The sequence below is a fragment of the Entelurus aequoreus genome, linkage group LG18 (genome assembly GCF_033978785.1).
Source record: "Entelurus aequoreus isolate RoL-2023_Sb linkage group LG18, RoL_Eaeq_v1.1, whole genome shotgun sequence".
Lineage (NCBI taxonomy): Eukaryota > Metazoa > Chordata > Actinopteri > Syngnathiformes > Syngnathidae > Entelurus > Entelurus aequoreus.
Genome location: NC_084748.1, coordinates 46,114,638 through 46,127,137, shown reverse-complemented (window position 1 = coordinate 46,127,137; position 12,500 = coordinate 46,114,638). Strand labels below are relative to the sequence as shown.

The window sequence follows — 12,500 nt, the reverse complement described above, 5'->3', positions numbered from 1 at the left end:
GTAGGGAAAACAGATAGATTCTTGAAAAAAACGTAAGAAAAAATTCATAGATTCTTGACAAAACGTAAAGAAAAACAGAGATTCTCAACAAAACGTAAAAAAACCAGATAGATTCTCGTCAAAACATAAGGAAATAAGATAGATTCTCAACAAAACATAAAGAAAACAGATAGAGTATTGACAAAACATAAAGAAAACAGATAGATTATTAAGAAAACATAAGGAAATAAGATAGATTCTCAACAAAACATAAAGAAAACAGATAGATTCTTGACAAAACATAAGGAAAACAGATAGATTATTGCACTTATTGCATCAAGGATGCGCGTGAAGAAGAGAATAGGAGGAGTTATATCAGAAGGAAGTTGGCCAGCAGGCAGAAACAAAAACATGACTTGGGAAAAAGCGCACCATGGAAAGTTTGGTGTGGGCAGCAAGCTCCAAAACCACAAAGTGCAACCAGTAACGACTTGTCCTACCTTTCACGTCCTCGTCTTCTATGGTGGTGTTGGCACTCTCAATGGACTCCTTCACAAGAACAAGAAGGAAATGTCAGACAGAAAAAATTAAATTATTTCTTGAAGTCAAATAAACAAACGTTCTACTATATCTCTTTCTTAGAATTGAGGACTAATGTAGTTGCTGCTGTTGTTTGTCTGCTGCACAGAATATCATGCAGTTTTTATTAAAGGGGAATTGCACTTTTTTAATGTAAGGCAAGAACACGTTTTTCTTTTTTCTTTTATGCATTCTAAGTCATAAAATATGGCAAGTAAGAGGTGGCTAACAATGCAGCAAATAGAAGTACACTATTCTAACCATAAGGCCCTCTAAAAAACACCCAAAAAGCGGCAACAATACTCTGTTTACATGTCCTGACCTGAATATTAACCAAGTATTAGCCGTATTGTTATTAAAAATAAAGGACCGCCACCGATAAACAGCAACAAATGATTAAAAAAAAACACAAAACCAACAAAAACACAGTTCAAGTATAACTTTTACATGTCCTGACCTGAATATTAAGCAAGTATTAGCCGTATTGTTATTAAAAATAAAGGACCGCCACCGATAAACAGCAACAAATGATTAAAAAAAAACACAAAACCAACAAAAACACAGTTCAAGTATAACTAGATAGATAGATAGTACTTTATTGATTCCCTCAGGAAAATTTAAATTCCAGCAGCAGTGTACAGAATTGAGATCGAATTTAAAAAGTAAAAAGTAAATAATGGGGGAATGAATGGAAACAAAATAGAAAAATATTACAATAAGAATAAAAATAAAAAGCAACGATGAGAATAAAAATATAACAGTAAAATTAAAGCTGCAAGCAGCGATGGACGGGACCGACTTTGAGGGCTCATAAAATCCAAACCAGAGCAGTAATTAAAACTCTTTCATCAACTTTTAATGAGAAGGGTTCACTCTCTCTCCTGTGCTCATTTGAAGCCGACACGAAAAACGCGCTCAGAGGAGATAATGTTTGAAAAAAGGTGACTATTTTTACTCAACTTTTGTTTTGAAGGGGGAATTGCAAACTTCCTGTTGATTTTTGCTGTGTGTTGTCAGTGAAATCTAGGTCTAAGTGAAACCTACACTACCGTTCAAAAGTTTGGGGTCACATTGAAATGTCCTTATTTTTGAAGGAAAAGCACTGTACTTTTCAATGAAGATAACTTTAAACTAGTCTTAACTTTAAAGAAATACACTCTATACCAGGGGTCGGCAACCTTTACCACTCAAAGAGCCATTTTGGCAAGTTTCACAAATTAAAGAATATAATGGGAGCCACAAAAAAAAAAGTTTTAATTTAAAATGAAAAACACCGCATACAAAGTTTAAATCGCTTTGTGCTATGTTAACCAGGTGTCTCCGACTCACGCACCGGCCCGCACCTTAAAATGGAAATTTTATGTTAGTGCGACCCGCGAGTTTTGAATGGATGGCGCTTGATAGCGTCATACTTGCCAATCCTCTCATTAATTCCGGGAGACTCCCGAATATCAGGGCGTGATGGCACTGCTTTTGGCGCCCTCTACAGTCTGCCCAAACAGTGTACCTGTTCGACCACATGTAGAATGCAGCTTCAGCTTGCTCACGTAAGTGACAGCAAGGCGTACTACTTCAACAGCCACACATCTTACACTGACGGTAGCCGTACAAAAACAACTTTAACACTGTTACGTTACAAATATGCGCCACACTTTGAACCCACACCAAAAAAGAATGACAAACACATTTCTGGAGAACATCTGCACTGTAACACAACATAAACACAACACAACAAATACCCAGAATCCCATGCAGCCCTAACTCTTCCGCTCAACCGACGCACGGAGGGGGGAGGGTTGATGTGTGGGGGGGTTTGGTGGTAGCGGGGGTGTATAATCTAGCCCGGAAGAGTTAGGGTTGCATGGGATTCTGGGTATTGGTTGTGTTGTGTTACACTACCGTCAGTGTAAGCTGTGTGGCTGATGAGTAAGTATGCTTTGCTGTCTCCTATGTGTGCAAGTAAAAGCAACATACAACATGTGGCTGGGCTGGCACGCTGTTTGTTAATGCTATAGAGGACAATTACTGCGGTGCCCTTTATTTAGTAATTAGAGTGAAAATAGGATTATAATTGCCCTTGGAGTTTTCTTAGAGAGGCACTGAGATCCACAAGTCTCCTGGGAAAATCGGAGGGTCGGCAAGTATGCAGCTGAGCCGCATGAGAGTGGTCAAAGAGCCGCATTCGTCTCCGGAGCCGCGGGTTGCCGACCCCTGGACTATACATTGCTAATGTGGTAAATGACTATTCTAGCTGCAAATGTCTGGTTTTTGTTGCAATATCTACATAGGTGTATAGAGGCCCATTTCCAGCAACTATCACTCCAGTGTTCTAATGGTACAATGTGTTTGCTCGTTGGCTCAGAAGGCTAATTGATGATTAGAAAACCCTTGTGCAATCATGTTCACACATCTGAAAACAGTTTAGCTCGTTACAGAAGCTACAAAACTGACCTTCCCTTGAGCAGATTGAGTTTCTGGAGCATCACATTTGTGGGGTCAATTAAACGCTCAAAATGGCCAGAAAAAGAGAACTTTCATCTGAAACTCGACAGTCTATTCTTGTTCTTAGAAATTAAGGCTATTCCACAAAATTGTTTGGGTGACCCCAAACTTTTGAACGGTAGTGTACATAGAGGTTTTTGTTTCATGTCTCTACGACGTTCCTACTGGGAGTTAGAGGCAGTTTTGTCTGTGTTTTCTTCCTAGGGGGCGCTAGAGCGCAATTTTGAGTTTTGGGGTTTGGGTTTTTTGATTAGATCGCAATTTTCGCCAGTCCTGATGTGTGTATCCAATTTGGTGAGTTTTGAAGCATGTTAAGGGGGTTAAATTATAAATTATTAAATTAAATTATATAATAATAAAACGCTAGAAATACAATAGGGTCCTCTGTCCCAAAGGGACTCGGTCCCTAATAAGAATATAACAAGAGAAACTAGGCAGTAGTGACCATGTTATGAAAACTACTATTAGATATTAAGAAATGAAGTATTTTCCAGGATTTACTATAAAAAAAAATCACGTATGAACAATAAATAAAAAAGACTATTTTGACAGCTTTTCTACAATTGAGTGTAATCCAAGATGTCATGTGTTCATATTGCAGATAATGTTCAAAGTGGGCATGAAAAAGTACAAAACAAGTTGACAGGTCAAAGAGGACTGAAAAGAAAGATCCAATTCAGAACTGCACTGCCGCTTTGGTGTTTATTGAAAAAGTAGGCAAAACATAATAAATAGTCAATAACTCTGGAAAAAAAAGTTATTTAGATACTTTATCTTTGGGGAAAACGTTCGGCTACGATATAAAGTAAAATAGTGCGCTGGTTTTAGAAACACGGTAGTGAATTCGTCACGATGGCGGCGTGGGCAGCTGTGCTAAAATCAGCAATTATCTCCAGGTGCTTTTGAATGACGCTGCGGACCTGAACTCACACGTTTACAGAAGCAACGTTTAATTGTGTCCATGAGGTCATTGTGAGGAGGAGAACACCTGGGGGCCTCATGTAACAAGCTGACGTACGCCCTTTTTTTTGTCGGCAAAGATGACATGTTGATGTTTAAATGTGCGGCGCCTGAGGGTGGGCTGGAGCCTATCCAAATGATGACATCACTTTCTACATGAAAGCCGTATGAACACATTTTGGTGAAAGTTACATTCACATCGCGGTCATCAGAGTCATCCGCCTCTTCTTTTCAAACGGGTGCAGCACCAATTTTCCAGAGTCAATTTTGACCACGCACATCTACAGTCGTGGTCAAAAGTGTACATACACTTGTAAAGAACATCATGTCATGGCTGTCTTGAGTTTCCAATCATTTCTACAACTCTTGACCACGGAACTTTCCTCCAGAAGGTCGCATCTTTGTCCATGTGATGTCAGATGAAACAAACATGGAGCTGTTTGGCCACAATACCCAGCAATATGTTTGGAGGAGAAAAGGTCAGGCCTTTAATCCCAGGAACACCATGCCTGCCGTCAAGCATGGTGGTGGTAGTATTATGCTCTGGGCCTGTTTTGCTGCCAATGGAACTGGTGCTTTAAATGGGACAATGAAAAAGGAGGATTACCTCCAAATTCTTCAGGACAAGCTAAAATCATCAGCCCGGAGGTTGGGTCTTGGGCGCAGTTGGGTGTTCCAGCAGGACAATGACCCCAAACACACCTCAAAAGTGGTAAAGGAATGGCTAAATCAGGCTTGAATGAAGGTTTTAGAAGGGCCTTCCCCAAAACATTAGGAAAACAGAAAGATTCTCGACAAAACACAGGGAAAAAAGATAGATTCTTGACAAAACGTAAGGAAAAATTAATAGATTCTTGACAAAACGTAAAGAATAACATAGATTCTCGAAAAAACATAAGGAAAACAAAAAGATTCTCCACAAAACGTTAGGAAACCCGATGGATTCTCAACAAAACGTAAAGAAAACAGATAGATTCTCGACAAAACGTTAGGAAAACAGATAGAGTCTCGACAAAACATAAGGAAAACAGATAGATTCTTGACAAAACGTAAGGAAAAATGTATAGATTCTTGACAAAACGTAAAGAAAAACAGAGATTCTCAACAAAACGTAAGAAAAACAGATAGATTCTCGACAAAACGTAGGGAAAACAGATAGATTCTTGACAAAACGTAAGGAAAAATTAATAGATTCTTGACAAAACGTAAAGAATAACATAGATTCTCGAAAAAACCTAAGAAAAACAAATAGATTCTCGACAAAACGTTAGAAAAACAGATGGATTCTCGACAAAACATAAGGAAAACAGACAGATTCTCGACAAAACGTTAGGAAAACCGATGGATTCTCAACAAAACGTAAAGAAAACCGATGGATTCTCAACAAAACGTAAAGAAAACAGATAGATTCTCGACAAAACGTTAGGAAAACAGATGGATTCTCAACAAAACGTAAAGAAAACCGATGGATTCTCAACAAAACGTAAAGAAAACAGATAGATTCTCGACAAAACGTTAGGAAAACAGATAGATTCTCGACAAAACGTTAGGAAAACAGATAGATTCTTGACAAAACGTAAGGAAAAATTAATAGATTCTTGACAAAACGTCAAGAAAAACAGAGATTCTCGACAAAACGTAAGAAAAACAGATAGATTCTTGACAAAACATAAGGAAAACAGATAGATTCTCGACAAAACGTTAGAAAAACAGATGGATTCTTGACTAAACATTAGGAAAACCGATGGATTCTCAACAAAACGTTAAGAAAACAGATTCTTGACAAAATGTTAGGAAAAATTAATAGATTCTTGACAAAACGTAAAGAAAAACAGAGATTCTCAACAAAACGTGAGAAAAACAAATAGATTCTTGACAAAACATAAGGAAAACAAATAGATTCTCGACAAAACGTTAGAAAAACAGATGGATTCTTGACAAAACATACGGAAAACAGACAGATTCTCGACAAAACGTTAGAAAAACAGATAGATTCTCAACAAAACATTAGGAAAACAGATCGATTCCCGGCGAAAGATAAGGAAAACAGATCTCAACAAAACATTAAGAAAACAAATAGATTCTCGACAAAACGTTAGAAAAACAGATGGATTCTCGACAAAACATACAGAAAACAGACAGATTCTCGACAAAACGTTAGGAAAACCGATGGATTCTCAACAAAACGTTAGGAAAACAGATAGATTCTTGACAAAACGTAAGGAAAAATTAATAGATTCTTGACAAAACGTAAAGAAAAACAGAGATTCTCAACAAAACGTAAGAAAAACAGATAGATTATTGACAAAACATAAGGAAAACAGATAGATTCTCGACAAAACGTTAGAAAAGCAGATGGATTCTTGACTAAACATTAGGAAAACCGATGGATTCTCAACAAAACGTTAAGAAAACAGATTCTTGACAAAACGTTAGGAAAAATTAATAGATTCTTGACAAAACGTAAAGAAAAACAGAGATTCTCAACAAAACGTGAGAAAAACAGATAGATTCTTGACAAAACATAAGGAAAACAGATAGATTCTCGACAAAACGTTAGAAAAACTGATGGATTCTTGACAAAACGTTAGGAAAACAGATGGATTCTCAACAAAACAAAGAAAACAGATTGATTCTCGACAAAACGTTAGAAAAACAGATAGATTCTCAACAAAACATTAGGAAAACAGATGGATTCCCGACGAAAGATAAGGAAAACAGATCTCAACAAAACATTAAGAAAACAAATAGATTCTCGACAAAACGTTAGAAAAACAGATGGATTCTCGACAAAACATAAGGAAAACAGACAGATTCTCTACAAAACGTTAGGAAAACAGATAGATTCTTGACAAAACGTAAGGAAAAATTAATAGATTCTTGACAAAACGTCAAGAAAAACAGAGATTCTCAACAAAACGTAAGGAAAACAGATAGATTCTCGACAAAACGTTAGAAAAACAGATGGATTCTTGACTAAACATTAGGAAAACCGATGGATTCTCAACAAAACGTTAAGAAAACAGATTCTTGACAAAACGTTAGGAAAAATTAATAGATTCTTGACAAAACGTCAAGAAAAACAGAGATTCTCAACAAAACGTTAAGAAAACAGATTCTTGACAAAACGTTAGGAAAAATTAATAGATTCTTGACAAAACGTCAAGAAAAACAGATTCTCAACAAAACGTAAGAAAAACAGATAGATTCTTGACAAAACATAAGGAAAACAGATAGATTCTCGACAAAACGTTAGAAAAACAGATGGATTCTTGACAAAACGTTAGGAAAACAGATGGATTCTCAACAAAACATAAAGAAAACAGATAGATTCTCGACAAAACGTAGGGAAAACAGATATATTCTTGACCGAACGTAAGGGAAAATTAATAGATTCTTGACAAAATATAAATAATAGATAGATTCTCGAAAAAACATAAGGAAAACAAATAGATTCTCGACAAAACGTTAGAAAAACAGATGGATTCTTGACAAAAAATCAGGCTGGAATGAAGGTTTTAGAATGGCCTTCCCAAAGTCCTGACTTAAACGTGTGGACAATGCTGAAGAAACAAGTCCATGTCAGAAAACCAACACATTTTGCTGAACTGCACCAATTTTGTGGTAAAAAATTCAAGCAGATGGCTACCAAAAGTGCCTTATTGCAGTGAAACTTGCCAAGTGACATGTAAGCAAATATTAACATTGCTGTATGGATACTTTTGACCCTCACATTTTCAGTTGACCCATAATAAATTCATAAAAGAAGCAAACTTCATGAATGTTTTTTATGACCAACAAGTATGTGCTCCAATCACTATCACAAAAAAATAAGAGTTGTAGAAATGATTGGAAACTCAAGACAGCCATGATATTATGTTCTTTACAAGTGTATGTACACTTTTGACCACGACTGTATCTTCAGTCCATCTTAGATGAACTCGGGCCCAGCGAAGCCGGCGGCGTTTCTGGGTGTTGTTGATAAATGGCTTGCGCATTGCATAATAGAGTTTTAACTTGCACTTACAGATGTAGTGACAAACTGTAGTTACTGACAGTGGTTTTCTGAAGTGTTCCTGGGCCCACGTGGTGATATCCTTTACACACTGATGTCGCTTTTTGATTTTTTTTTTTTAAAACTTGATATTTATTGGAGTTTTTATAAGGAACTAACACACATAGACTTGATTTAAAAAATATATATAGGTATCGAAACTCAAAAGAAGGAGAAAAAGGAGAATAATTATATCTTTTATACTCAGCAAACCCTGTCCGCGGGCCGGATAAAACCTGTTTCACGGGCCTGTTCAGGCCGTACGTTTGACACCCCTGCTTTAAAATGTCTGAATTTGTACTTTTCCTCTTTGGTCCGGGCAACACAACGTCCACAGTTTCCAAAAACAATTTGAAATGTGGACTCGTCAGACCACAGAACACTTTTTCACTTTGCATCAGTCCATCTTAGATGAGCTCGGGCCCAGCGAAGCCGACGGCGCTTCTGGGTGTTGTTGATAAATGCCTTTCGCTTTGCATCGTAGAGTTTTAACTTGCACTTACAGACGTAGCGACCAACTGTAGTTACTGACAGTGGTTTTCTGAAGTGTTCCTGGGCCCACGTGGTGATATCCTTTACACACTGATGTCGCTTTATGATATTTTTTTTTTTAAACCTGATAATTATTGGAGTTTTTATAAAGAACTTGTACACATATACTTCATTAACAATAAAGTTATAGGGATCGAAACTCAAAAGTAGGAAAAAAAGGAGAATAATTATAATTTTTATACTTAGTAAACCTGGCCGGGGGCCGGATAAAACCTGTCCGTGGGCCAGTTCAGGCCGTACGTTTGACACTCCTGCTTTAAAACGTCTGAATTTGTACTTTTCTGCATTTGAATGTCTATTTTTTAGTAGAAGGGCCACACAACTCTCTTTACATGAGGCCCCTGCAGGGCCCCGACGACCACATTGCCAATCGGCTACTGAAGTGACCGGTCGCCATAATCATGTTGTCAGGTGAGCCTAAACCAGGGGTTCTTAACTTATTTGATTCGGAGCCCAACTGTGGAGGGGGGTGTGGCCTGCGGGCCTGCCGCGGAACGGGGTGTGCAAGGACTGGCCTCGAAGACAGCGACGGGTGAGTAGATGGCCCAGGTGGACCTTGTTATCTAATCACCTGTCGCCTTTATTAGCAGCAGCCGGAGCGAGACAGGGGAAGTTGGAGTTGGAGCGAGGGCGAGAGACGCGAGACTGAGAAGAAAAAACATATATTGCTGCATGAGAATAAAAATAATTGATTCAAACGATCTACCGGTCTCCCGAAGATCTGTCGGCCAGGAGAACCCACACCAGAGGGAAACTTTCACACCAACTTTTCCACTACAGAGGGGCCCCGGGTCCCTCTCAAATATTACCACTGAAATCGTAATCTTACTTTTCAGTATTTATATCTAACCTACTTACAGTTTACAACATTGTCAAATGACAAGAAAGCACAAAGATTGTTTATTTAACACGTAAATATTAGGCTGGTTAGAAAAGTGAGTACTAAACAAATAATACCGCATAAGAAGGGACTCGTAAATACAATTATGTTGGGCTAAAATAAATAAACTAAATTAATAACGAATGTTTCCAAAATAAACTGTTAAAAAAAATTCAAGTGCAAATTAAATCACAGCTTCACCACTTTAGTCATATTTTTTGCACTAAAGAAATTTTATGACATTAGCTCCAGACTTCTTCTGTTTGTTTGATATTGTCATTACTGCCACAAGTGGCGGAAAAGTGTATTACAGCTAGGAAACAGATGTTTTTTTGGCGGACCAACAACGGGCCACCGACCCTATGGTTAAGAAAGACTGTCTTAAAGTACCGCATAGAAGAGTAGAGGTAGTTGTGTATGTGAATAGAAAAAAAAACATGCACCAAAATACCTTGTTTCCATCCACGGGGTTGTGGATCACCGTTGTCTGGGGTTCCTTAGAAAGAACAGGCAAGATCACGTAAGTCCGGTGACATCATCGCCATGACAAATACTGAAAGTTTATACGGAGCAAATATACCGTAAATTCCAGACTACAAGCCGCTACTTTTTTGCAACGCTTTGAACCCCGCGGCTTATAAAAACGGTGCATTTCATGGATTTGTCATTAATGCAAACAGTTAAAACAATAAATAAATAAAAATAAAAAATAAAAAGAAAGAAAGAAAAAATAAATAAATATATATATATACATATATATATATATATATATATATATATATATATATATATATAAATATATAATTAAAAAATAAATAACAAAAAACTGTAAAAAAAACAAAAAAAAACAAAGACACTGAAAAGGTGTGTTATTGTTTGTGCCGTTGCGCCATCTTCTGGAGGAGTTTGCCCTTCTGTTCAGACCGAACTTTCTCCCGGAGGTACATGCGCCGTTCCGTATTCTAGCCTTCCATAGCGTTACTACTCGTATGGATTCTACATTCATCACTCCAAGAAACGTTTTTGTAAGTTTTACAATACAACTAAAACAATTCTTACTTACTAAACTGCATATTTTTACATGCTACTGTATTGTGATCAAGCTAGCGTCACTAGCATGAGCTAATATGCTAACACGTTTACGAGTGTCTGTGTTAGGGCAATATTTTTGTATTGTTTCAGTTTCACAAATTCCTCAGTAAATTCACCAAAACGTCACCGTGGAGTTATTGAGTCTGTTTAGCTGATTGGAGAGCTAGCTTGCGCCATGACTTATGTTTTGTTTGAACAGCCGTTTTACTGCCTTGTTACAGACACCGTTTGGAAACAATTAAGGTTTTTACACAATATTTCTGTGTAAATAACTCATTTTACAACATATATATCTGCGACCTATAGTCCGGTGCAGCTTATAATATTTTTTCTTCTAAAATTTTGTGGGTGCAGCTTATAAACCGGTGCTCTATAGTCTTAAAAATACGATATGGACGTACGTAACACGTGGGTGTTGTTGGCAAATAATAGCGATTTGGATAGTTAGCGTTAGCTGTCATTGAACCATGACAACATTCCGTCACATTTTCGAAACCAATGCGTGAGGATTGCGATCAATTCTAGCTTGCGCCGCTAGCGGGGTCCATGGCGATGACTTCTGTTTTGTTTGATCATCCGTTTTACTGCCTTGTTACAGACACCATTTGGAAACAATTGAGGTATGTAAATAAACACTTACAGAATATTTCTGTGTAAATAACTCATTTCGCCACGTATATATCTGCGACTTTTCACAGATACATGAGGATTGTGATTAATTCTAGCTTGCGCCGCTAGCGGGGTCCATGGCGATGACTTCTGTTTTGTTTGATCAGCCGTTTTACTGCCTTGTTACAGACACCGTTTGGAAACAAATGAGGTATGTAAATAAACATTTACAGAATATTTCTGTGTAAATAACTCATTTCACCACGTATATATCTGCGTCTTTTCACAGATATATGAGGATTGTGATTAATTCTAGCTTGCGCTGCTAGCGGGGTCCATGGCGATGACTTCTGTTTTGTTTGATCAGCCGTTTTACTGCCTTGTTACAGACACCGTTTGGAAACAATTAAAGTATTTACAGAATATTTCTGTGTAAATACCTCATTTCACAACATACATATATCTGCGACTTATAGTCGGGTGCGGCTTATACATGGAAAATTAATTTTTTTCTTCAAAAATGTTGTGGGTGCGGCTTATATTATAGTCCGGAAAATACGGTAAATGTCTCTTGTACAATCCCTCCCGACAGCCAGCGGTGTCTTTCTTATCATTCACCCAGATTGCACTAGATTATTACATCATTGTGTGTGTGTACACCTTTAAAACACACACATAGGGAGAGAGAATAATAGAGAGCAAGAAAAAGATGGCGGTGTTCATGCGTGATGGAGAGTCTTTGACGTCATGCAGAGCCCAGGAGAGCGCACGCACCATCTCAACATGCCTCGTCCACGGCGTGGGTACATTAGAGGTAAAGGACACGGGAGGCATTCTTCCGGGACAAAGGTGTGGTGCTTCTGAAGTAAAGGCTGCACATTTATAACCCACAACTCACCAGTGGCCGACATTCTGTTTGTTGACGTTGTAGGGGGATCACACTCGGCTGGAGTTCATTCAGGGACAGCCCAAAAACGGAGATGTGTGTTTTAATGGAAACTATGTGTGCACTTATTTGCATGTATTATATTAGAAGACTAAAAATGCTACATTTTCGGAGTAAATACTCAACTTTGACATCCAACTTATACCCGGAGATGGCGAGAAAGACGCGAAAGGACGCTCGTTTGCGTCAAATTTTGGAAACCCTTAGTGAGGATTGTGATTAATTCACCGAAACTTCACCATTTAGCTGATTGGAGAGCTAGCGGGTCCATGACAATGACTGACGTTTTGTTTGATCAGCCGTTTTACTGCTGTGTTCCAGACACCGCTTGGAAACAATTAAGGTAT

At 37.9% G+C, this 12,500-nt stretch overlaps 1 protein-coding gene across 9 annotated transcripts in view; it reads right to left on the bottom strand.

The window, feature by feature from the left end:
• The window catches only part of camk2d2 (calcium/calmodulin-dependent protein kinase (CaM kinase) II delta 2), a 148,844-nt gene that overhangs the window by 17,229 nt on the left and 119,115 nt on the right, over nt 1–12,500 (bottom strand). For all 9 annotated transcript variants that reach the window (XM_062027256.1, XM_062027258.1, XM_062027261.1 and 6 more), the window contains 2 exons: nt 9,958–10,002; nt 480–528 (listed from right to left, as the gene is read on the bottom strand). In XM_062027256.1, the coding sequence (XP_061883240.1) occupies nt 480–528; nt 9,958–10,002 (94 nt within the window). The remainder of the gene's footprint in view (nt 1–479; nt 529–9,957; nt 10,003–12,500) is intronic.